The sequence below is a fragment of the Lepidochelys olivacea genome, assembly GCF_965140295.1.
Source record: "Lepidochelys olivacea isolate rLepOli2 genome assembly, chromosome: 27".
Lineage (NCBI taxonomy): Eukaryota > Metazoa > Chordata > Testudines > Cheloniidae > Lepidochelys > Lepidochelys olivacea.
This window is the reverse complement of record NC_140437.1, coordinates 5,564,461-5,590,796: the sequence shown is the minus strand read 5'-3', so window position 1 is coordinate 5,590,796 and position 26,336 is coordinate 5,564,461. Positions and strand designations below refer to the sequence as shown.

At 49.5% G+C, this 26,336-nt stretch overlaps 1 protein-coding gene across 4 annotated transcripts; it reads left to right on the top strand.

The window, feature by feature from the left end:
• The first annotated feature begins 40 nt into the window (after nt 1–40).
• LOC311513840 (Ig-like V-type domain-containing protein FAM187A) lies at nt 41–26,336 on the top strand. Of its 4 annotated transcripts, none has more exons than XM_084615965.1 (5): nt 41–147; nt 3,074–3,225; nt 18,213–18,345; nt 19,783–19,885; nt 24,890–26,336. In XM_084615965.1, exons 2-5 carry the CDS (start codon nt 3,083–3,085, stop codon nt 26,212–26,214), a joined length of 1,704 nt encoding a protein of 567 aa, XP_084472091.1. In that variant the 5' UTR covers nt 41–147; nt 3,074–3,082; the 3' UTR covers nt 26,215–26,336. The 4 variants fall into 4 exon arrangements, with proteins under 4 accessions (XP_084472091.1, XP_084472090.1, XP_084472089.1 ...); XM_084615964.1 differs by lacking the exon at nt 41–147 and adding an exon at nt 187–526; XM_084615963.1 differs by lacking the exon at nt 41–147 and adding an exon at nt 1,819–1,949.

Sequence of the window (26,336 nt, the reverse complement as noted above, 5' to 3'; positions counted from 1 at the left end):
GTTCGGAGGTGTAGGCCCAGCTGGGTCCGCGGCCCCTGGGGCCGGACCGTCTCGGCTGTGCAGTCGGTTCTGATCAGGCGTTTGGCAGGGACACCTCTAGCCGGGGGCCTCGGCCCCGCGGCGCGGCCGTTGCTATGGAGACGGCAGGTGAGGCCGGGGGCGGAGCAGGGGTCCCCGGGGCTCGGTGGGCTCAGCTCCCTGGGGGCCCGGCCCCGAGCCGCGGGCGGCCCCCTGCACTGACCGGTCCCGGCGGGAACAGTCCCGCCCAGCTCTGCGCCCCCTTGGCGGGGCTAGCCCAGGGTCCCCCGCAGGCCCGGAGCGAAGCCGGGACTCGCCCCAGCGTGGCCAGGGCCCCTGCTCCCTTCGCTGGGCCGCTGTGATCCCGCGGGGGCGGGGGGCCCCGTCACCGCAACCGTCCCCTGGCTGCTCCCTGGCAACCCTGGGGCGGGGGGCACCGTTGGAATCGTAGAGCCGGAGCTAATGGGGGGACTTTTTGGCCCGAGGGCCACAACTGGGACTAGAAATTGTATGGCGGGCCATGAATGCGAAGACAATTGGGGTTGGGGCGAGGGCTCTGTTCGAGGGTGCGGGCTCCGGGGTGGGGCCAGCGATGAGGAGTTCAAGGTGTGGGAGGGGGCGCTGGGCTGGGCTGGGCTGGGGAAGAGGGCTGGGCGGTGCGGGCGGGCTCTGGGGTGGGGCTGCGGATGAGGAGTTTGGGGTGTAGGAGGGTGCTCCGGGCTGGGACTGAGGGATTCGGAGGGCGGGAGGAGGATTAGGGCAGGGTCTTGGGGTAGGGGAAGGGGGGTCTGGGGATGAGGGGTTTGGAGGGTGGGAAGGGGATCAGGGCTGGGGCAGGGGGTTGGGGCTTGGGGAAAGGCTCAGGGGTGCAGGCTCTTGGCGGCACTTACCTCAAGTGGTTCCTGGAAGCAGCAGCATGCCCCGTCCGCAGGCACCACCCCTGCAGCTCCCATTGGAGCACCAGAGGGGGCCATTGGAGCATGTAGGAGCCGGAGGGGGTCATGCCGCAGCTTCTGGGAGCCTTGTGGAGCGGCCCCCAACCCTGCTCCCCGGTTGGTGCACTGTAGGGAGGCCATGCTGTGGTTTCCAGGAGCCACATGGGGCGGCCCCTGACCCTGCGCCCTGGGTGGAGCGCCAGAGTGGGACGTGGAGCGGCCCCAGACCCCGCTACCCAGTGGGAGCTCGAGGGCCAGCTTAAAACGGCTGGAGGGCCGGATCCTGCTTGTGGGCAGTAGTTTGCCCACCCTTGGTCTAGAGCCCCTGCCGGGACCATCCCAGCTATAGTTATTGTGTGGGAAGCCTACACGCAGGGGCTAACAAATTTATTAGAGCATAAGCTTTCGTGGGCTACAGCCCACTTCATCGGGCTGTAGCCCACGAAAGCTTATGCTCTAATAAATTTGTTAGTCTCTAAGGTGCCACAAGTACTCCTGTTCTTTTTGTGGATACAGACTAACTAGGCTGTTACTCTGAAACCCTACACAAAGGGGGTGTCCTAAGGCACAGGGATGTTAATGGACCACTTTACCTTTAACGGCCCCTTAGAATATGTGCTGTTTAGCATAATGACAGGTTTCAGAGGGGTAGCCCTGTGAGTCTGTATCAGCAAAAACAATGAGGAGTCCTTGTGGCACCTTAGAGACTAACACATTTATTTGGGCATAAGCTTTCGTGGGCTAAAACCCACTTCATCAGATGCATGAAGTGAAAAATAGAGTAAGAAGAATATATATTATAGCATATGAAAAGATGGGAGTTTCCTTACGAAGTGGGGGGTCAGTGCTAATGAGCCAATTCAATTAAGGTGGAAGTGGCCGATTCTCAACAGTTTACAAGAAGGGGTGAATACCAAGGGAGGTAAAATTACTTTTATAGTGCTAATGAGGCCAATGCAATTAAGATGGCCCATTTCCAGCAGTCGACCAGAAGGTGTGAGTATCAGCAGAGGGAAAATTACTTTTTGTAGTGACCCATCCACTCCCAGTCTTTATTCAGGCCTAACTGTTAGTCTCTAAGGTGCCACAAGGACTCCTCGTTATTTAGCATAAGTAATCTGTTCGATCTTTTATTTAGCTGTGACACTCTGAGTACCTCGCGACCCCCGACCTGAGGAAGAGCTCTGTGTAGCTTGAAAGCTTGTCTCTCAGCAACAGAAGCTGGTCCAATAAAAGATATTACCTTACCCACCTTGTCTCTCTAGCTTCTGCTAGTGAAAGAGACAAGCTTTTGAGCTACATGGAGCTTTTCTTCAGCACTTTGAAAATAAAACACAGGGTGTCACACCCTTATGCACTTTGAAAAGTACCTTACTCCATGAGTATTGCCATTGAAATAAAGTAACATGCTACTCAGCATGAGGAAGCGTGCCTGACTGGCACATAGTGTTTTTATTTTCAGTGTCTGTATCTGACCCTGAATATTGTTAAGAGTATGTGTGAGCTGTACATTTTTTTATACTCTCTGGCAACATGACCCTTGCCGTTCTTTTTGACCCTTAGGCTTTATTAACTGTAACATTCTTAGTCTGTATTTTTAGCTACGTTTATATCCTGGCAGTCTTAAGTCAACGTTTAGGGTGTCTGATGATAGTGATATATAATGATGCCTGTTTTCAGTGACTAAATGGGAGTCCAGAATAAAAGCATTTGTGTAGTAGAGGGTGGTCTTTAACTACAGGTTAAACAAAATTGCACTGGAAAATTTGGGCATACTTCAGGGGTGCTGGAACAATTTATATAGTGGGGGTGCTGAGACCCATTGATACAAACTGTAAACCCTGTATATAATGGAAATCACTTCAAGTCGGGGTGCTGCAGCACCCCCAGACCCTTAGTTCCAGCACCTATGGCATACTTTGAAGTGATTTTATAAGACAGGAGTTTGCCTGGCTGAGGTGGGATCATTAACGCATGACACGCTGTACTATTAGTTACTTATAGTGAGTCTAACAAAATCTCTAGTGATGAAATGGATAGATGGGAAAGAGTGAGGAGTATCTCTTGTCTGATGCTTATGCACCTGAAGTCACTCTCGTGGTTATATGTGTGGCTCTCAGGTTTTTGAAATGGAGGAAACTGGAGCAATAGATTTTTGTGCTTTGGAGAGAGAACTGCAGGCTGCTGTTGCTGCTGATGAAAAGTATCAAAGAGAAAACGATGCCAAGTTCCGAGCCGTTCACCAGAAGGTGGCATCCTATGAAGAATTCAGGTTTGCAGGATTTTGTTTTCTATGGTGAATCACAGAATTGGGAATATAACAATCAAATGTTTCTTTCATCAGGATGAAAGTTTCATGTTAGTTAATCAGAGAATCAGAGAAATGTAGGCCTGGACGGTAGCTTGATAGGTCATCTAGTATAGTAGTCCCCTGTGCTGAGGCAGGAGTTAGTTTTATCTAGATCAGGGGTGGCCAGGCTGGGGCTCCGGAGCGCCATGCGGCTCTTCCGAAGTTACTATGCGGCTCCTTGTCTAGGCACCGACTCCGGAGCCGGAGCTACAGGTGCCAACTTTCCAGTGTGCCGGGGGGTGCTCACTGCTCAACCCCTGGCTCTGCCCCAGGCCCTGCCCCCACTCCACCCCTTCCTGCCCCCTCCCTTGAGCCTGCCATGCCCTCGCTCCTCCCCGTCTCCCTCCCAGAGCCTCCTGCACGCCATGAACCAGCTGATCGGGAGGTGTGGGGAGGGAGGGGGAGGTGCTGATTGGCAGAGTTGCCAGTGGGCAGGAGGCGCTGGGAGCGGGGGCGTGGAGCTGATGTGGGGCTGCTGACGTATTACTGTGGCTCTTTGGCAATGTACATTGGTAAATTCTGGCTCCTCCTCAGGCTGGCTACCCCGGTCTAGATCATCCCTGACAGGTGTTTGTCTGACCTGTTCTTAAAAACTTCCAGTGACAGAGATTCCACAACCTCCCTATGTAATTTGTTCCAGTGCTTAACTACCTATATACGTAGGCAGTTTTTCCTAATGTCTACTCTTCTCCCTTCCTACAATTTAAGACCATTACTTTTTGTCTTGTCCTCCGTGGTTGAGAACAATTTATCCTCTTTAAAGCAGCCTCCTCTTTGAAACAACCTTTTACGTACTTGAAGACTGTTATCGTGTCCCCCATCAGTCTTCTCTTCTCCAGACTACACGAACCCAATTTTTTCTATCTTTCCTTGTAGGCCTTATTTTCTAGACTTTTAATCATTTTTTGTTCCTCTCCTCTGGACTTTCTCCAATTTCTCAACATCTTTTCTGAAGTGCATTGCCCAGAACTGGACACAGTACTTCAGTTGGGGCCTTATCAGTGCTGACTAGACTGGAAGAATTACTTTTTGTGTCTTGTTGCAATGCTCCTGCTAATATATCCCAGAATGATGTTCACTTTTTTTGCAATGGTATTACATTATTTACTAATATTTAGTTTGTAATCCACTATAACCCCCAGATTCTTTTCTGCAATACTCCTTCCAAGGCAGTCATTTCCCATTTTGTATTTGTGCAACTGATTATTCCTTCCTAAGTGTAGTACTTTGCATTTGTCCTTACTGAATTTCATCCTGTTTATTTCAGACCATTTCTTCAGTTTGTCAAAATTATTTTGAATTCTAAACCTGTCCTCCAAAGCACTTGCAACTGCTCCCAGCTTGGCATCATATGCAAATTGTATAAGTGTACTCACTATGCCATTATTCAAATAATTTGTGAAGATATTGAACAGAACCAGAACCAGACCCAGGACAGATCCCTGTGAGACCCCATTCGATATGCCATTCCAGCTTGACTGTGACTACTCTCTGAGTACCTTTTTCCAACCAGTTATCATCCATCTTATATAGGTTTGTCTAGGCCAGAGGTGGGCAAACTACGACCTGCGGGCCACATGCAGCCCACGGGACTGTCCTGCCCGGCTCTTGAGCTCCTGGCCGGGGAGGCTAGCCACCAGCCCCACCCCTGCTGCCCCTCCCATCCCCCCCATAGTTACGCCGCTGCATGGGCAGCGCATCTGGCTCCATCTGGGCAGCAGGGCTGTGAGTTCCTGCCACTCTGAGCGGCATGGAAAGGGGGCAGTGGCGGGGGTTGGGTAGGGAGTCCCGGGGGGCAGTCAGGGGACAGGGAGCAGTTGGATGGGGCAGAGGTTCTGGGCGGGGAGAGTGGTCAGGGGTCGGGGAACAGGGCAGGTTGGGTAGGGCATGGGAGTTCCGGGGGACCTGTCAGAGGGCGGGGGTGTGGATAGGGGTTGGGACATTCTGGGGACAGGGAGCAGGGGGGTTGGATAGGTGTGGGAGACCTGGGGGGGCCTGTCAGGGGGCGGGGGTGTAGATAGGGGTCGGGACAGTCAGGGGACAGAGAGCGGGGCGGGGGTTGGATGGGGGTGGGATCCTGGGGGGCTGGTTAGGGGCAGGGGGTGCCGGGAGGGGGCGGTCAGGGGACAAGGAGCGGGGGGGTTGGATGGGTCGGAGGTTCTGAGGGGGGCAGTCAGGGGGCGGGCAGTGGGTGAGGGCGGATAGGGGGCGAGGGCCAGGCTGTTTGGGGAGCACAGCCTTCCCTATCCAGCCCTCCATATAGTTTCGCACCCCGATGTGGCCCTCGGGCCAAAAAGTTTGCCCACCCCTGGTCTAGGCTATATTTCCATACTTTATTTATGAGAAGGTCATGTGAGACAGTATCAAAAGTCTCACTAAAGTTGAGATATATCACATCTGCTGCATCCCCTCATCCACAAGGCTTGTTACTCTGTCAAAGAAGGATACTAGGTTGGTTTTACATGATTTGTTCTTGACAAATGCATTTTGACTGTTACATATCTCCTTATTAACTTCTAGGTGCTTACAAATGGATTGATTGATTATTTTTGCTCCATTAGCTTCCTGGATAACAAAGTTAAGCTGACTTTGTTACTCCTGAGGGCATTCTGCGCCAAAAAATTAAAAATTCTGCGCACAATATTTTAAAATTCTGCAAGTGTTATTTGTCATTAAATAAATGCAGAGGCTCCAGCATGGCAGTGGGGAACATGGACCACTGGCTGCACGAAGGTGGGAGATTGCCTAGCAGCTCCCCCACTCCCGGGACATGGACTCAGCAGTGAGGCTGCATCCGACCCAGACACAGCACAAGGTCTGGGCCTGCCCCAGAAACACCCTGGGATCTTGCCCCGCTGTGCCAGGTGTACCAGATGTGGGGCAGGCAGGCTCAACCAGGCAGGATTCAAGTGTGGAGGGGCTCAGTATGGAGGGATCCAGGTGTGGGGTGAGAGGGTTCTGTGTGGGACAATCTAGGTGCAGGCAGCTCAGTGGAGGGTCTAGCTGGGGGGGGGGGGTTGGATGCACAGAGGCTCACTGGGGGGGCAGGTTCCAGGTGCAGAGGTAATGGGACTCTGCAGGGGCTTCCAGGTGAAGGTGGTTGGGGCTCAGCGAAGGGGTCTGTGTGCTGGGGAGTGGGGCTTGGTGGAGTGGGGGTCTGGGTGCAGCTAGTTGGAGGTCAATGGCGTGGGGGTCTGGATGTGGGGGCTCAGGGTGGTGCAGGAGGCGGGGCATCAGGGTGGGTGTTTGAGTGCATGGAGCTCAGTGGGAGATGGTCTGGGTGCAGGGGTGGGGGGAGCCGGAGGCAGGGGATCTGGGTGCAGGGAGGCTCCTGATGCAGGGGTTGAGGTTCAGTGGGGTGGGGTTTGGGTATGGAGGGCTGAGAAGTTCTGGGAGTACCAGGTGAGGCTTGGCAGGGGTGTCTGAGTAGGGGAGGTCCAGATGCACAAGGGTTGGGTGGATGGGGGAGCAGCTGCCCCCATAGCTGAGGAACTATGTGAGGAGGAAGCAGGGGAGGATGCTGAGCTTCCTGCAGCTGGGAGAGATTTCTGGGGGTGGTTCTGACACAGCCCCAGCCACTGCTTGCAGGGGAAGAGGAAGTCCCGTCCTCTCCTGCCTCCAGCTCAGCCGGGACTAGCAGCTGATCCCGGCTCAGGGTAGGAGCCACTGGCAGGGGTGTCCCCAGCCCTACAGTGATTTACCTCTCTGCTGGCTGCCTGAAACAATGTATCTGTGCAGCTAGGGCGTGGTGCGTGACTGCTCTTGCAGCTTCCCTTTGCTTCCCTGTCAGAAAGTCATTTTCTGTGGGGGACATGAATTCTGCGCATGCACAGTGGCAGGGAATTCTCCCAGGAGTAAAAACTTGTCTATAATTCCCTGGATTGTCCTTAATTCTCCTTTTTATAGCTAGATACTATATTTGCCCTTTTCCAGTTCTCTGGGATCTCTCCTGTCTTCCATGAGTTTTCAGAGATAATTGCTAATGTCTCAGATATCTTCTCAGTCAGCTCCTTGAGTCTTCTAGGATGTATTTCATCAGGCTCTGCTGACATAAAGACATCTGCCTTGTCTAAGGCTTTGTCTACCCTGGGAAGTGAAAGACAAAACTTTTGTCGTTCGGAGGTGTTAAAAAAACAGCCCCCAAAAGACAAAAGTTGTGCTGATGACAAGCACCGGTGTGGACAGAGCGTTGTCAGCAGAAGCGCTCTCCTGCCAACAACGCTAATGTTGCTAGCTGGGGTGGAAGTTTTTTGTTGGCGGGAGAGCTCTCTCCTGCTGACAAACATCGGCTACACTGTGCGCCTTTTAGCAGCATGGCTGTAGAGGCGCAGCCATGTCGCTAAAAGCTGCATAGTGTAGACATAGCCTGAGCCCTTTTCAACTTGTTCTTTCCCTATGTTAGCCTCCGATCCTACCTCGTTTACACTGATTTTCACTGTTAGTTGCACAATCGCTGCTAACCTTTCTGGTGAAAATTGAAGCAAAAAAGGCATTTAAAACTTTGGCTGTTGCTGCCTTTTCTGTTATTGTCTCTCCCGCTTCATTGAGTAATGGGCCTACCCAGTCCTTGGTCTTCCTCTTATTTCTACTGTATTTGTAAAATGTTTTCTTAATACCCTCTATGTCTGTAGCCAGTTTAATCTTGTTTTGTGCCTTGGCCTTTCTAATTTTGTCCCTACATGTTTGTCCCTACATGTTCCTTCGTAATTTGACCTAGTTTCCACTTTTTCTGTGATTCTTTTTTGAATTTCAGGACGGAGATCTCCAGGTTAAGCCAGGGTGGTCTCCTACCATACTTCCTGTCTTTCCTATGCATTGGGCTAGTTTGCTCTTGTGTCTTTAATAATGCCTCTTAAAAACTGCCAGCTCTCCTGAACTCTTTTTTCCCCTTAAGCTTGCTTGTAACAGGATGTTTTCTTTATTCCATTGTCTTTATTCTGCATGTCTCCCTCCTATCATTCATTAGAATCATGAACTCTTATCGTTTCACGATCACTTTCATCCAAGCTGCCAACCACCTTCAAATTTCTCCCTATTTGTCAGAATCAAATCTAGAACACCCTCTCCTCTAGTTGCTTTCTCCACCTCCTGCAATAAAAACGAGTCTCCAATGCATTCCAAGGACTTGTTGGATAATCTTTGCCCTGCTATGCTATTTTCCCAACAGATATATGGGAAGTTGAAGTGTCCCATCCCCATCAAGTCCTGTGTTTTGAATTATTTTGTTAATTTAAAAAAAGCCTCATCCACCTCTTCTTCCTGGTTAGGGGTCTGTAGTAGACCCGACCATGACAGCACCCTTGGTTTTTACCCCTTTAATCATTATCCAGAGACTATCAACAAGTCTGCTTCCCACTTCTATCTCAACTTCAGTGCAAGTGTGTATACCTTTGACATACAAGGCAACACCTCCTCCTTTCTTTTCCCTGCCTGTCTTTCCTGAACAAGCTGTACCCTTCTATGACAATATTGCAGTCATGTGAATTATCCCACCAACTCTCTGTGATGCCAGTTATGTCATAAATGTGATTATTCGCTAGTATTTCTAGTTCTTCCTGTTTATTCCCGTACATCTTGCGTTAGTATACATGCCCACATTCCCCTAAGATTCTGACCCTTCACCCAGGTTCTTGTTTTGGACTTACATGTGGGCTTTTGTCTCCTGCCCCCATCAAACCTAATTTAAAGCCCATCTCACTAGGTTAGCTAGTCTGTATCCAAAGATATACTTCCCCTTGATAGATGGACTCTATCTCTGCTCAGCAGTCCTTCTTCTCAGAGCAGCATCTCATGGTCTAGGAAACCGAAGCCCTCCTGGCGACACCATCAGTGCAGCCATGTATTTATTTCCAGGATATCTATCTCTGCCTGGGCCCCTACCCTTGACGAGAGGGAATGATGAGAACACCACCTGTGCCCCCGACCAGTTCACCCTCACTCTCAGAACCCTGTAGTCACTTCTGATCTGCTCAGGGTGAGACTTTGCATTATCATTATTGCCCACGTGGATGACCAGCATAGGGTAGTAGTCAGAGGGCTGGATAATCCTTGGCAGTCCTTCCATAATGTCTTGGATATGGGCCCCAGGATGCCATGTCAGGCCAGCAGATGGATGCCTCCATCATCCTTAGAAGGGAATTACTGACCACCACTACCCTTAGTTTCTTCCTGGGAGTGGTGGCTGCGATCCTCCCAACCTTTGGGATACATGGCTTCTCCCCCTCCACCCTTGGGGAAATTCCTCATCCCTTGTTGCCAGGGTAGCATACCAGTTTTTTATCTTTCTAGATAGTGGTTTGGGAGTGGGGCAGGGGTGGGGAGCACTGCCTGCTGCCAGAAGTAACCAGCAGCCAGCTTCCTCCCTGTGAAGGAGCCATTTTCTCCTCCCCTGGTGACGCTCCTTCAGTCCTGACCAGCTGGATTGCTGCCTCAAGCTTGGATGTTTCCATATGAATATTTTCAATTAATTCCTCATATGCATGGATGCTCCTCAACCTAGGCTCCTCCTCCTGTAGCTCTCCCTCCTGCTTCCTGAGAGATTGTACCAGTAGGCCCCTCTCACACTGGATGGTCCCCCCAGCCTGGCTTTCTGTGATGGGGAAATGCAGGCCACAGTTTCTGCAATTCCACATCAGGACCTGGTAGAGACATCCATGGCTGGGTTGTCTTGTCTGGACGCAGGAGCAGGTGGAGGAGCCAGGAGCAGTGTCGGCCTTGGCGATGTAGCCTTTCTGAACCATGCTGAGTTTACTCTTTCTCCCTCCTACAAACTCCCCTGTTTGCTAGCTCCCTTTGGTCACTTTGCATCTGGCTTTTAAGCCCTTCTTTCCTACAAGGGAAGAGTGTTCAAATGAATGTCCTGCAGTGACACAATTGCATCTTTCACTGGCATCCTGTCGGTTTTGGGAAATGAAGTAGGGGTTTGGTGGGTCAGTATTTAGATGAGAGACCTCAAGGAGATTCTTTGGGTGCAGAAGGAGGTAGAGATGGCACTCTTATTGGTACTATGAGACTACTGCTCCAGCATTGTGTCAGAGGTCACTGGGCTGTTAGAGGTGCTACCTTTTCAGAAGACATAAAACTGAGACCCTGGCCACCTAGGGTGATTAAAGATCCTGTGACACTTTCACAGTAACAGTGCTAACTCATGCCTTGATCAAATTACGTTTTGGGTAATTAAATTCAATCTCCCTAAATTGTTCCTGAAGCTTCAGTTGAATAAGGTAAGTCTTTGCTTCCCTTTAGGGCATGTCTACACAGCAGGTCTGACACATGTTTAAGCCCAACCCCCTTCTCCCCAACCATCCACATATAAATCCCCAGACAAGTTCCTGTATGTCATCAGAACTTGAGCTTGCTAGCTTGTCTGGGGGCATAGGTACAAGCCTGTGGCCCACTGTAGTGCATGTCTCTGCCCACCCACTATAGAGTGAGGATGTAGCTAAAGTACATGTTGCCCGCCAGTGCTATCCAACAATTCCCAAGCTGTTAAACATATGCCATGTTAGACCCCAGAAGTGTTTGTATGTCCTCCTTCCTTTCCATTTATTCATCCATCTGTATCCAGCTATGTCATAACCATACAGCTAAGCATAGCCTAGAATTCCTCCTTATCTGTAAGGGGTTAAGAAGCTCAGATAACCTGGTTGACACCTGACCAAAAGGACCAATGGGGAAAGAAGATACTTTCAAATCGGGGGTGGGAGCGGGCGGGACGGGGGGGGGGAGGGAGAGGAAGGCTTTATTTGTGCTCTTTTTTTGTGTGTGTTCTCTGGGGAAGCAGAGAAGCATCAGGTCAGAAAACTCTTTCTCCTAAAATCATCCTAAAATGAGTCTTAATATTGCAAAAAGAGTAAGTAAATAAGGCAAGGCGCGTTAGATTATCTTTTGTTTTTTAGCTTGTGAATTTTCCCTGTGTTGAGAGGGAGGTTTATCCTTGTTTTTTTGTAACTTTAAAATTTTGCCTAGCGGGTAATCTTCTGTGTTTTGAATCTGATTACCCTGTAAAGTTACCTTCCATCCTGATTTTACAGAGGTGCTGCTTTTACTTTTTTTTCTTTATAATAAAGTTCTGTTTTTTAAGAATCTGGTTTACCTATTTGGTTGGTATATTATTCTCAAGCCTCCCCAGGAAAGGGGGTGAAGGGGCTTGGGGGGATATTTTAGGGAACCAGGAACTCCAAGTGGCCCTTTTCCTGAATCTTTGTCTAACTCACTTGGGGGTGGCAGCAGTACCCATCCAAGGATAAGGAAGGATTTGTGTCTTGGAGAAGTTTTTAACCTAAGCTGGTAGAAATAAGCTTAGGGGTCTTTCATGCGAGTCCCCACATCTGTACCCTAGAGTTCAGAGTGGGGAGGGAACCCTGACAAGCTACATTGTAGTTTTTCTCTTTTTAATCTTTCTCAGAATCACTTCCATGAGTTCCCATCACATCCAGTTCTCAGCCTTTGCTATGCTACTGTCCAAAGCTTCCTCTAGCAGTCAGCAGTTGCCCTGTACTCTGATTCCAGCACCACTGTTGAAGTCCCTGTTGTCATGGGAGAGACAGGCTTGGTCTACACTACAGAGTTAGGTCGACATAAGGCAGTTTACGTTCGCCTAAGTCTGGAAGCAGCTACACTAAAATGTTGCTTCAACTGAGTAGATCGCTCAGTACACGACTTAATAACTCCACCTCTGCAAGAGGCCTAGTGCTTAGGTCAATGTAGTTAGGTGGACACAGTGTCAGTGTAGACACTGCATTACTTATGTCAACTTTAATGGTCTCCAAGAGATGTCCCACAATGCCCCACCATGACTGCTCTGGTCACCCTTTTGAACTCCACTGCCCAGTGCCCACGTACACAGGTATATGCCTCCCCCCCCCCTCTAAATCCCTGCAAATTTTTGAAATTCCATTTCCTGTTTGCTCGGCATGGAGAGCTTACCTAGCAGCTGACCATGCTGCAGCTGCCCTCCTGCCTGGAGTAACCAGGAGGTGGTGGATCTCCCAGGACTGTGGGGAGAAGAGGCTGTGCAGCACAGCTCTGATCCAGCCATGAAAACATAGATATCTATGAGCAGATCGCTCCGGGCATGGTGAAGAAGGGCTAAGAGAGGGACCCTCAGTAGAGGCACATGAAAGCCAAGGAAGTGCGGCAGGTGTACCAGAAGGCAAGAGAGGCCAACAGTCACTCTGGTGTGGAGCTGCAGCCATACCTCTTTTACAAACAGCTGCATGGCATTTTTGGCAGAGACCCCCCACCCCCAAGAGCCATAACTGGCCATCAGGAAGTTTAGACTTGAAATTAGACAAAGGTTTCTAACCATCAGAGGAGTGAAGTTCTGGAACAGCCTTCCAAGGGGAGCAGTGGGGGCAAAAGACATATCTGGCTGATAAGTTTGTGGAGGGGATGGTATGATGGGATAGCCTAATTTTGGCAATTAATTGGTCTTTGACTATAGGCGGTAAATGTGCCCAATGGCCTGTGATGGGATGTTAGATGGGGTGGGATCTGAGTTACTACAGAGAATTCTTTCCTGGGTGTCTGGCTGGTGAGTCTTGCCCACATGGTCAGGGTTTAGCTGATCACCATATTTGGGGTTGGGAAGGAATTTTCCTCCAGGGCAGATTGGCAGAGGCCCTGGGGGTTTTCACCTTCTTCTGCAGTGTGGGGCACAGGTCACTTGCTGGAGGACTCTCTGCACCTTGAAGTCTTTAAACCATGATTTGAGGACTTCAGTAGAATCATAGAATATCAGGGTTGGAAGGGACCTCAGGAGGTCATCCAGTACAACCCCCTGCTCAAAGCAGGACCAATCCCCAACTAAATCATCCCAGCCAGGGCTTTGTCAAGCCTGACCTTAAAAACCTCTAAGGAAGGAGATTCCACCACCTCCTTAGGTAACGCATTCCAATGTTTCACCATCCTCCTAGTGAAAAAGTTTTTCCTAATATCCAACCTAAACCTCCCCCACTGCAACTTGAGACCATTACTCCTTGTTCTGTCATCAGCTACCACTGAGAACAGTCTAGATCCATCCTCTTTGGAACCCCCTTCCAGGTAGTTGAAAGCAGCTATCAAATCCCCCCTCATTCTTCTCTTCAGCAGACTAAACAATCCCAGTTCCCTCAGCCTCTCCTCATAAGTCATATGTTCCAGTCCCCTAATCATTTTTGTTGCCCTTCGCTGGACGTTTTCCAATTTTTCCACATGCTTCTTGTAGTGTGGGGCCCAAAACTGGACACAGTACTCCAGATGAGACCTCACCAATGTCAAATAGAGGGGAACGATCACATCCCTCAATCTGCTGGCAGTGCCCCTACATATACATCCCAAAATGCCATTGGCCTTCTTGGCAACAAGGGCACACTGTTGACTCATATCCAGTTTATTGTCCACTGTAACCCTTAGGTCCTTTTCTGCTGAACTGCTGCCTAGCCATTCGGTCCCTAGTCTGTAGCGGTGCATTGGATTCTTCCGTCCTAAGTGCAGGACTCTGCACTTGTCCTTGTTGAACCTCATCAGATTTCTTTTGGCCCAATCCTCTAATTTGTCTAGGTCCCTCTGTATCCTATCCCTACCCTCCAGCGTATCTACCTCTCTTCCCAGTTTAGTGTCAGACATAGGTTAGGGGTTTGTTACAGGAGTGGGTGGGTGAGATTCTGTGGCCTGCGTTGTGCAGGAGGTCAGATTAGATTATCATAATGGTCCCTTCTGACCTTAAAATCTATGACTAGTTACCAAGGCCATTCTGTGTCTGGAGATTTTTATTATCAATAGCCTCCATCTGTACCAGCTGGCATACCTGCATACACCTCCCCTGATCTTGGGCACCCACCCCTGTTCTCCGAATCAGTTTTCTCCAGTTACCTAGGCCATGTGTACACTACAGAGTTAAGTTGACTTAAGTTACATTGATGATCATAAGCCGCTTTGGTTGTGCGTGTCCACACAACGCTCCTTGTGTCAGCAGAGTGTGTCCACAGTCAGTGCTCTTGCATCAACAGAGAAAGTGTTGCATTGTTGGTAGGCTATCCCACTGTGCAACTCACCCCTCTCTGCCTCTGGGAGCTCTGGGAAAGGATTGCAGTGCATCATGGGGACGTGCTTACCATCCCATGATGCAGTTCTTTCTGTCCTATCATTCCATGGGCTTCCAACTTTGTTTCATGATGTTTTTCAACAGCCCTTGTTAACTGTGTGCCCTTCATCTCTGCCTGAAAGCATGGATCCTGAACTGCTCACCCGTCTGGTAATGAGTGTTATGAACACAATGCAGCTGGTCCTGCAGTATTTCATAAGCTGTGAATCAGAAAGTGAATTGGTGGTACCTGCCCTGCTGTGTGCCATGGAAAGAAATAATTCAAGATTGCTGCTGGCATTCATGGAGCAGCTGCACATGGACCTTCGGTACTGGGCTCAGGAAACAAGCACTGAGTGGTGGGATAGCATTGTTATGTAGGTCTGGGATGATAAGCAGTGGCTGCAGAGCTTTTGGATGCACAAATCTACCTTCCTGGAATTGTGTGTGGAGCTTGCCCCAGCACTCCAGTGCAAGGGCACCAAAACGAGAGCTGCTTTCACTGTGGAAAAGCGAGTGGTGATCACTGTGTGGAAGCTGGCAACTCCAGACTGCTACCTTTCAGTCGTGAATCAGTTTAGAGTTGGAAAGTCCACCGTGAGGGTTGTGATGATGCAAGTGTGCAGGGCCATTAATTACCTTCTGCTGCAAAGGACTGTGACTCTCAGTAATGTGCATGCAGGAAATACTTGATGGCTTTGAGGCAATGAGATTCCTTAACTGTGGTGGAGTGATAGATGGAACGTATGTACCAGTTTTGGCCCTAGACCATCTTGTGACAGAGTATATGAACCGGAAGGGCTACTTCTCCAGGGTCTTGCAGGTGCTGGTGGATCACCGAGGCTGTTTCACTGACATCAATGCAGGGTGGTCAGGGAAGGTGCATGATGCTCAAATCTTTAGAAACACTGAACTGTATAGAAAGCTACATTCTGGGACTTTCCAGACCAGAAGATTCAATCGGGGGATGTGGAAATTCCCATAGGGATCTTGGGAGACCCGGCCTGCCCCTTGGTCCCATGGCTCACAAAGCCTTACACTGAGAACCTAAACAGCAGCAAGGAGTGCTTCAATAACAAGTTCAGCAGGTGCTGAATGATTGTTGAATGTGCCTTTGGCTGATTAAAAGGTCGCTGGTGCTGCCTTTTTGTCAGGTTAGACCTCAATGAGGAAAATATTCCAATAGTTATCGCAGCCTGTTTTGCGCTGCATAACATTTGCAAAGGGAAGGGGGAAAAGTTTCCTCAGGGGTGGAGCACTGAGGTAGATCATCTGGCTGCTGATTTTGAGCAGCCAGATACCAGGGTAATAAGAGGGGTACAGCAGGGGGAGTATTCAAATTAGGGAGGCTTTGAAGGAGCATTTTGACAATTATTCCCAGTAATGTGGCTTTAAGTGATGCATTCGGCCAGGCAATGTTTACTTGCTGCCTTGAATGATCCCTGTGGTGCTTGCTTTCTGAACATTAATCATACTAGATATCAAAGTTCCTATGCTGGAGCAAAGCTGCCACGGCACAGCCTCCTCTCCCCACAGATCCAGCAGATCCAACAGTTCTGGTGTATTCCATGCAGGAGCGCGTTTACTGTGGAAAGCCGGCATGGTCAGCTGGGAAGATGCTGTGTGAACTGTCCCCGCTGAGCAAACAGGAAGAGGAATTTCAAAAATTCCAGGGCCTTTAAACGCAGGAGGGGTGCACACATGTGTACCTTCAGGGCAGTGGAGTTCAAACTGCTGACGAGAGTGGTCATAATGGATATTGTGGGACACCTCCTGGAGGCCAATTAGGGCAACGCAAGCAAGCACAGGACCTATACTGACGCTGTGTCACTCTAACCATGTTGCAAACAGCCCTATGCCTCTCTTTGAGTTGGTTTTATTATGTTGGTGTAGCAAGGGAGTTACATCGGCAGGAGGAACATTGCAGTATGTACACCTCCACTGTTTTGTCGATGAAAGCTGACTTTTGTTGACAAAACTGTGGAGTGTAGACAAGGCTCTATACATGCAATAAGGGCTCAAGCTTCCTGCTTTCTCTAAGGCCATATCTGCACTACAAATTTAAGTGGGCCTAACTTATGTCCGCATACAGCTGTTGCGGTAATTACATCACTTGTGCATGTCTACACTTTGCTTCTTGTGTCGGCAATGTGCATCCTCACCAGGAGTGCTTGAATCGATTATACTGTCAGTGTGAGACATTGTGGGACAGTGTTTCACAGCCAGTAACAGTTCACGTAAGCAGTACAGTGTCTACTAAATTGTATCTAAATTTATGTGAGCACAAGCTTTCGTGAGCTACAGCTCACTTCATCGGATGCACGTATCTCACGAAAGCTCATGCTCAAATAAATTGGTTAGTCTCTAAAGTGCCACAAGTCCTCCTTTTCTTTTTGCGGATACAGACTAACACGGCTGCTACTCTGAAAAGTGTCTACACTGACACTGCATCGACCTAACTACATCGACCTTGACTCTATGCCACTCACAGAGGTGGAGTTATTAAGTTGATGGACCTGGGCTGTTAAATCAGCAGGAGTGAAATTTAAGTGTAGACACTTCCGTAGTGAGGTTGATGTAAACTGCCTTGCATCGACTTAACTCTGTAGTGTATACCAGACCTTAGAGATAGCCCAATGAGGATACAAAGATCTGTAAGGATGAGTAATAGCTTCCTTTCCAAAGGCTTAACTACCACTTTGAAACCTCATTTCACAGACCAGTATGCAGGTCTCTGACACACACTCGCTCTCTCCCTCTCTGTCGTTAGTGTGACGAAGTGGGCCTGTTCTTAATGTTTCCTCCGAATATTGTGGGGGTGCCTCAGTTTCCCCTATGCAGTTCTTAAGTATCTAGGGGGTGGGGTAAGGGTGTATGATCATTGCAAAGCCCTAGAGGGCAGGTGTGTGCAGGGGTCTGGACACAGAGAATGGCCAACACCCTGTTTCCTGGCAACTGATGGCCTGGGCCTTCCCCCCTGCAAGGTGAGAGCTGAAGGGTTGGAGAACAAAGGAATCAGGTGACCTCCTGGCCCGGGAAAGGAACAAAGCCCAGAGGAGGAGGGGCTGGAGGGAGTTTCAGTTTGGGGCTGGCTGGGACATGGAGTGAAGTGCAGACGTGGTTGTCTGGCTCACTGCCCCCCAAAATGGACCCAGCTGAGGGGTCCCGTTCTCTGCACCTGCAAGCTCTGTTTTAGACCATGTTCCTGTCGTCTAATAAACCTTCTGTTTTACTGGCTGGCTGAGAGTCCCGTCTGACTGCGAAGTTGGGGTGCAGGACCCTCTGGCTTCCCCAGGAGCCCCACCTGAGTGGACTCACTGGGGGGAAGCGCACGGAGGGGCAGAGGATGCTGAATGCTCTGAGGTCAGACCCAGGAAGGTGTGAGCTGTGTGTCCTGAAGACAGGCTGCTCACAGGAAGGCGACTACCCCAGAGCCCTGACTGGCTTCATGGGGAGCAGTTCCAGAGCATCGCCCAGGGACTCCGTGACAGTTAGGAACTATCAGTTAGGGACAGAGGTCCAAACTCTCTGTCACAGTGCCCTTAGCCCCTTTTCATTCTGGGATGACAGGTTTCAGAGTATGAGAGATCAGACTTGAGAAGTGGAATTAGATCTCTTGCATGTTAGTCTGTGTAGTAGTAAGCAGTAACTGGGAACATATAATCTGGCCACAAGAGATTTTGTGATCTTGATTTGAACCCAGATCTTTTACATGGTAGAACTTTGCACTACAAACTCAGTGACTGTGCCAGTCTCACAGAGAGGAATCAAACTGGAAATGGCGCTAATTTCAAGAGGATATTTGCTCTTGCTGGGTTTACTGCTCCCTCTATATTTCCTGCAGGGATATTGTGCTAGCATCACACCTGAAACCTCTAGAGAAAAAGGACAAAATGGGAAAAAAGAAAAACCTTCTTTGGAATTCCTATGCTACCCAAGCTAATGGCAAGCAGGACAGAGAGATGGAGCTAGCCCAGGTGAGGAGGAAAACTCCATTAGTGTTTGTCTACACACAAAAGTTAATTCAAATTAAGGTAGGGTGTGAATTTAAAATGCAATAGCTATTCCAGAATAATTCCATGTATGAACACTTATTCCAGAATATGAGTACCTTGTTCTGCTTTAGTTTAATCTACTTCCAAAGTGGATTGAGCTGATGAGGGCTTGTCTACACTTAAAAGTTAATTTGGTTGGCGGGGGTGAATTTTAAAGCACAATAGCTTTAGCACAATGTGTAGACAAGCAGTAAAAGAAACCTCCAGAATCACCACAGTAGATCAGACCAACGGTCCATCTAGTCCTACATCTTATCTCTGACAATGGCCAGGACCAGCTGCATCAGAGGAAAGTGCAAAGCAGCCCCTAGGGAACAATCTATATAATAATATTCCAGGATTCATCTGGGTGTCACTCTGAAGCATAGAATGTCTTCTGAGTCAGTGTGAAATGGTGGAAACAGCCACAAGCATGGCTGAAAGCTCTTTTTGTTTAGAATATCAGCTTGTTCAGTCATCCCTCGGATTGCTGGTCTGTTACTCTCCAGTTTTTTAGTCCTCAGCCATTCTGATGCTATGAATTACACCCATGTGACAGCAAGGCATGCATTTGTCTATGCCATGCCAAGAGTTCTAGCCATTGTGATATGAGAGCTAACTCAACCAATCAGTATCTTTATGCTACATGTAATTTGTATACAACAGTTTCATTGGTTGTAATGAGTGATATAAGGGAGACTGCACAGATGGTGAATTACTTGGACCAGTTGCCACAGTTCTTCAAAGGTTGAATTGCCACCCATATAACTTTACATAAACTCCCCCAACAAATCTGTGCAAACTCCCCACCATAACACACATACCCAGACAAATCAACACAAATCTCCCAGCATCATCCACACACAAATCAACACAACAAGCCCAAACACATAGCACCACACTCACCACAGCATACAACCCCTCATTTGCTACATACACAAATCGACACACATCTCCCAGCATTCCCTCAGACGCTGTTCAACACAAATCTCCCTGCACCACCCCTCAAATACAAATCAACACAAATTCCCAGCACAACTCCTCCAGACACAACCACACACAACATCACAACCAGCACACACAATAACCCCTAACACACATAGCCCCTCACCACAGCCCATACCTCTCATTCACCTACTGCACAAATCAAAAAAATCTACCAGCACAACACACACCCTCACCCACTCTCACTCATACTTACCATAAACTTGAGTGGCAAAGCCATTTTGACTTTACGAATTAAACTCAGTGATAGCACAGCCTTTCAGTTACCAGTTATGGAATGACCTGTCCAGAGGGAATTCTGCTCCCAACCCCCACCAGCTGGTGGGATTCTGCACCTGTTTTATGTAACTGTTATTGACCATCTTTTTCATCCAGGGATGGGATGGACTCCCTGAAACGTCTGCAGACTTTTACAGATATTGGCGCAGATGCTTGAAAAGTGGACAGGAAAGATACCAGTTCCTGTTTCAGCTCGGCGGTAAGGACCTGGGCAGAATCTTTCAAGCTGATGTTGGCTTTGGCCTCCTGGGTGAATTTCTTGTGGTGCTGGCCGAGCATGCCTGTAGGGAAGACAGAGAATCTGTCCTTCAGATATTACAGAGCCTTTCTGGGACCAAGCGCTTTGGACTAAATGTGGCTCTCCTGAGCCAGGTGGAGAAGGATAGCTGCAGGGACTTGTTCGGGAAACTACAGCGCATGGGCAGGAATTGTGGTGCTGATGGCCTTCCCGAGGGCACAGTTGAAGCAGGTACAGCTGCTTTGCAGGAAGAGCAGAATGAGGCTGAGAGAGAAACCCATCTGGGGGGGGCTGGCCAGCGAAAGGAGGCAGATGACAGACTAATTAAAGAGCTGGTGAAATGTTACTGCGTTAGCTGAAGGAGCACAGGCTCCCGCTACAGCTCACGCTCCACCAGGATTATAGGAGCTGAGGGCCAGGAGGGACCTTTCCTGTACTGCTCTATCAAAGATGGAGGGACAGTGAGAGACCCGTTTTCTACAGAAAGTTGTTGATTGAGTTTTACTTTGTACCTGCTTCACCTACCTAGAAGAATGGCCTGGTACAAATAAACATTAGTCACCAGAAGGATTATCTTGGGGAAGGGGCCATCACACAGGAGACAACACTTGCTGTGAATCAGTAGTACTGTATTGAATATATTGTTTGGGGATGGGAAATATCACTCTAGTATTAGTGGGAGAAGATGAATCCCCCTCTATTCTTTTCTCTGGCCACGCGTTTTTGGTCAACAGGGGATTTTAGAAACATAAGCAGCTGTATTATAATAGTTAAACAGTAACCGCCAAGTGTGGAATGGGTTCATGTGTACAGCCATATCTAGGACTGATCTGACGCCCTGCTTAAACAGAACCTGGAATAAATATATGGAATGTACATTGCTAATTTCCACAGTCATACTCCTGAGGGCATTCTGCATCAAAAAATTAAAAATTCTGCAAATTTTATTTGTCAGATAAATGTGGAGGCTCCAGCATGGAATTGGGGAGCACAGGCCACTGGCTGCACAGAGGTGGGAGATCACTCTGCAGCTCCCCCCAGGACACAGTGTCAGGACTGGGCCTGCCCAAGAAACACCCCAGGGCCCTGCCTCTCCATGCCAGGTGCACCAGGTGTGGGCAGGCAGGCTCAGCCCAGCAGAATCCAAGTGTGGAGGGGCTCAGTGAGGGGGGATCCCGGTGTGGATTGAGAGGGTTCTGTATGGGGCAATCTGGGTGTGGGGAGCTCAGTGGGGGATCTGGGTGTGGGGGGGATCTGGAGGCACAGGGGTTTGTTGGGGGTTCTGGGTGCAACGGTAATGGGACTCTACAGGGGGGTCCAGATGAAGGTGGTTGGGGCTCAGCGGGGGGGGGGTGGTTCTGGGTGTGGGCGGGATAAAGCTTGGCATGTGGATCTGGTGTGGGGGTCCAGATGCTGGGGGGAGTGGAGCTCAGTGGCGTGGGGATCCAGGTGCAGCTGGTTGGGGCTCGGTGGGGTGGGGATCTGGCTTTGGGTGACTCGTTGGGGTGGTCCATGTTCAGGGGGAGTGGGGCTTGGCAGGTGGGGTTCTGGGGGCGTGTGATGTGTTAGGTCACGGAAACCCCCTTTGGACTGCCACCTGATGTGCTGGGACTACCTCTGAGCCCATTTTCCCTGGCAGCTTGGGACTTCAGTACCCTGTCTTGTTGAGCCAGACACACTAGCCTGCTGTAAACACAGACCCAGGTCTGAACCATGTCCCCCACAAGCTGCAGACTTAACTGAAAACAGCTTAAGAAATGCTCCTGTCTTCACCACCCAGATACCCAGCTCCTAATGGGGTCCAAACCCCAGATAAATCCATTTTACTCTATATAAAGCTTATACAGGGCAAACTCATAAATTGTTCACCCTCTATAACACTGATAAAGAGATATGCACAGCTGTTTGCGCCCCCAGGTATTAATTAGTTGCTCTGGGTTAATTAATAAGCAAAAAGTGATTTTATTAAATATAAAAAAGTAGGATTTAAGTGGTTCCAAGTAATAACAGACAGAACAAAGTAAATTACCAAGCAAAATAAAACAAAAACACGCAAGTCTAAGCCTAATACAGTAGGAAACTAAATGCAGGTAAATCTCGCCCTCAGAGATGTTCCAATAAGCTTCTTTCACAGACTAGATTCCTTCCTAGTCTGGGTCCAGCAGTCACTCACACCTCCATAGTTACTGTCCTTTGTTCCAGTTTCTTTCAGGCATCTCTTTGCGGTGGAGAGGCTATCTTCTGAGCCAGCTAAAGACAAAATGGAGGGGTTTCCAGGGCCTTTTATATTCTCTCTCTTGTGGGTGGAAACCCCTCTGTTCTCCTGTGCAAAATCACAACAAGATGGAGCCTGTAGCCACTTGGGCAAGTCAGATGTTCATGCATGACTCAGTTTTTTGCAGGCCAGTGCCACTGTTTACATGTTAGTTTGAACAGGAAAGCTCAGATGTGGATTGGCATCTCCCAAAGTCCATTGTCTGTTAAATGTTTCTTGATTGGGCACTTACTGAGAATAGTCCTTTCTCAAGAAGCTGAGAAAATGCTTCACTGAGACTACTTAGAATCAAACAAGTTCATAGCCAATACTCATAACTTTGAATACAAAAATGATGCACAAATACAGACAGCATAATCATAACCAGCAAACTATAACCTTTCCATGGACACCCCACTGAACCTCCTCTGTACAAGACCTGGTGCAACCATAGGACCCTGGTTGCAACAATGATCTGTACGGTCACAGTTCCTGTCAATAACATCACAGGGGGTGAGGCTCGGCGCAGGTGGGGAGTCTGGGTATGAGGGGGTCTGGATGCATAGGGGTGGGGTGGATGGGGGAGAAGCTCCCCATACAGTGATCTCTCCCCCTGCAGCTGAGGTGTGATGTGTACAGGAAGCAGGGAGTTGTGGAGAGGGGAGTTTGCAGAGCTTCCTGGAGCTGGGGTGGAAATCTGGGGGTGGGTCTGACCTCGCCCTGGGTGCTGTGCAGAGGAAGAGGAAGTCCCATCCTAACCAGACCAGCTGGGGCAAGCAGCTGAGCTCTGCTCAGGGTGGGAGCCACCAGCCCGGTCTTCCCAAGTCCCATACCCTGTATGTGAATAGCATATTGGGTTGCATTAGTAGAAACATTGCCAGCAGACTGTGGGAAGTGATTATTCCCCTCTATTTGGCACATCTGGAGTATTGCGTCTAGTTTTGGGCCCCCCACTACAGAAAGGATGTGGACAAATTGGAGAGAGTCCAGCGGAGGGCAACAAAAATGATCAGGGGGATGGGGCACATGACTTAGGAGGAGAGGCTGAAGGAAGTGGGCTTGTTTAGTCTGCGGAAGAGAAGAATGAGGGGGGATTTGATAGCAGCCTTCAACTACGTGAAGGGGGGTTCCAGAGAGGATGGAGCTCAGCTGTTCTCAGCGGTGGCAGATGACAGAACAAGGAGCAATGGTCTCAAGTTGCAGTGAGGGAGGTCTAGGTTGAATATTAGGAAAAACTATTTCACTGGGAGGGTGGTGAAGCACTGGAATGCGTTACCTAGGGAAGTGGTGGAATCTCCTTCCTGTGAGGTTTTTAAGGTCAGGCTTGACAAAGCCCTGGCTGGGATGATTTAGTTGGGGATTGGTCCTGCTTTGAGCAGGGGTTGGACTAGATGACTTCCTGAGGTCCCTTCTAACCCTAATCTATGACTCTATGAAATCCAGTGCCCCCAGCTCTAGCTTTTGGAAAGCTGAAGGCAGGGAGGGCTTAATGGCCTAAGTGTCTGGTTTGAAATCCCAAGACCCCCTGGAACCATGGGGTCAAATCCAGACAGTGCTGAGCCCTCCCCATCCATCTCTCCCAGAGGGGTACATGGGATCCAATGTCAACCAAAACATTAAACAATGGAGGTCTTGTCTGCTCTGCATCAGTGTTCACAACCAATGTTTGCCCTGATATTCTGGGCAGGATAGAGTGGTGGAGGGCAGATCTATCAGCCCTAAAATGATGAAGGCCCTGTTCCCTACGAGCTGAAAAAGGGTGACCTCAAGTTAACTAGAGACACCTGGGCCCAGTTAAGGGCTCCAGTGACCTTTAAAACCCCCTTTTCTGGTGAGAGAGGGGAGGGGAGAGATGAGAGACAGGCTGCAGCCAGGGCAAGGGCGGGGGGAAGGAGGAAGGAAAAGCTTCCTCTGGCTGGAAAGCAGTCTCCCCTCCCTATAGGGAAAGAAACAAAGATAACGCTGCTTGGGGAAACCCTGGCTAGTAGGATCCTGTGTAGTACGGTAGCACCCGGGAAGAAGAGGCAGGGAAAGCTTTTCTGTTTGCACTGGGGGACTCTGTTGTTTTGCTGAAAGGGACTTCTTGGGCCTACCATGAGGCCCACCGTATAAGAAGGGAAAATAGAACAGGAGTGAAGAGGAAAACCTTCCAGAGTCAGACTGGTTTATTCCAGCCCCCATTGCCTGGGAGTAACGCAGAGGCCGGTGAGGCATGGGAGGTGCCCTGCCACATCCCACAGTTGTGCTGTGTGCCAATGATTTATATGGCTGTTGCCTTCCACTCAGAGGTGGCTGCGTTTCCATGGTACCTTTGTGTACATGCCTGTAACATGCTTTGGGCTGCGAGGGCTTGTTTCTTTCCTGAGACGCCCATTCTCAGGGCGGTGTTCACATTCTAGAACCGACGTGAGACAAAAATAGAAGGTTCTAGAGTTAATGTCTCTGAACACCCAGTCGATAGCCTTGAACCTTCAGCACAGGACAAACACGAAGTTCTTTCAAACAGTACACTCACCTTTTACAATAGCTTCCCCAGCAAGCATTTGGCCGTGATGAGATAATCCCAACTGCTATCTACCTTCTCCCATCAACCAAAGCAGTTCCAGAGGGGAGAGTCTACTGCCAAACTCGACTACAAAACCCATACTTATATAGTGAAACATATTAAAATCATCTTTGTCCCAGCGCTGTTCTCTGGCTGTTAACCTTAGTGACAAGAGGATCAGTAAGGATCTTGAGATGTTTTGATGCCGTTCCATCACACTGCTTGATTGAGGATCTAGACTGGTTAATGGAGATGAGGCTGGTTGGAATTGCCATTCTCCTTGGGATGGCAGATGTTCTCCATGCCTTTGCAATCATGGAGAAGGAAGATGTATTCAAGAAAACACCCTGCCCAGCCTTCCTGATGTTTGACAATGCTGCCTACTTGGCTGACATGAGTTTTGAGCTCTCTTGTAAGTGCAAGCCAGAGGAAGTCACCTCAGTCGTGTGGTACTTCCAGAAGAGCATGGGCAGCCGGCAGACCAAGGTCTTAACCGACTTCGATGGAACCATGTTCTTGGACTCAGGCCACATCCGTGTGGGCAGCCACATGCTGAAGCGCTTCAGCATTAGGATGTTCAGTCTCATCGTCTTCCGGGCCCAGGTGGAGGATTCAGGCCACTATCTCTGTGGTACCAAGGAAGGGGACTTCTTCTATGGCTATGATGTGGATGTGCAGTCCTCCAAGGCCATCACTGTGGCCTTTGAGGACAGGAACCAGCACCCACAGAAGGATCATACAGAAGAGCATTTCAGCGTGTTCACCACCTTCTGGGACTGGACCAAGTGTGACCGCTGTGGAGTGAGAGGTGAGCAATGGAGAATTGGTCTCTGCTACGTGAAAAGCGCCTACCTCTACCCCAGGTACCGCACAGTCCCGACAGACGTGGTGTCCTGTGGCTCAAGATCTGTCCCTAGGCGCTTCCAGGGCACCATCCGGCTCAGGAAGCCTGAGGTTGTCATCCGAAGCTGCCTGACGCCTTGTGTAAAGAGAAAGGGCCCCGAGGAAGGAGTGCTGTCCATCTCCAATCTCATTGCAAAGGTTGGCCAGAAACCCTGGCTGCCCAAAGTCCCCATTCAGTTCCACAAGCAACACCTCGGCAGCGGTCTGATAATTGCTTGCCCCGGGGCCAGGCCAGAGCATGCAGTGGCGTGGGACAAAGATTCAACTCGACTGTACCGCACCAGCTTCCTCATTGGGGTCAACAAAAGCATGCGGGTCTTCATTGACCATGGCAACCACCTGCACATTCGATTTACCCAGCTGGACGACAGGGGCACTTACTACTGCTGGCGTGAGGGGCAAATGGTTGCTGGCTTCCGGCTCTCCGTGCGGTTCCAAGGTGACCGTAAGCGAACCCTCGATGACCCTGAGACGAGATATGCCATCAAGGCCATCCTCACAAGCTATGTCCTCATCACCATGGTGTTCGTCGGCATCCACATCAGCCGCTGCTGCTATTATGCGTTCAGATGCACTCTCTTGGGGTAGCCTCGCTGACGAGCGCTGCCTGCAGGCCAGGGAAATTATTTCTCTTGTTTGTTCATGATTATGTCTTGGAACATTTTCGCTTGGGCTATTGGGAATTTTTCTAATGCACGTTAGCAATAAAT

Excerpts from the sequence above, each read along its gene's own strand:
- LOC311513840 (XM_084615963.1), top strand. The coding sequence starts at position 1,899 with ATGAGGCCAATGCAATTAAGATGGCCCATTTCCAGCAGTCGACCAGAA. Across the intron at positions 3,226-18,212 it reads GCATCCTATGAAGAATTCAG|GGATATTGTGCTAGCATCAC; the intron begins GTTTGCAGGATT and ends TATTTCCTGCAG. Across the intron at positions 18,346-19,782 it reads GAGAGATGGAGCTAGCCCAG|GGATGGGATGGACTCCCTGA; the intron begins GTGAGGAGGAAA and ends TTTTTCATCCAG.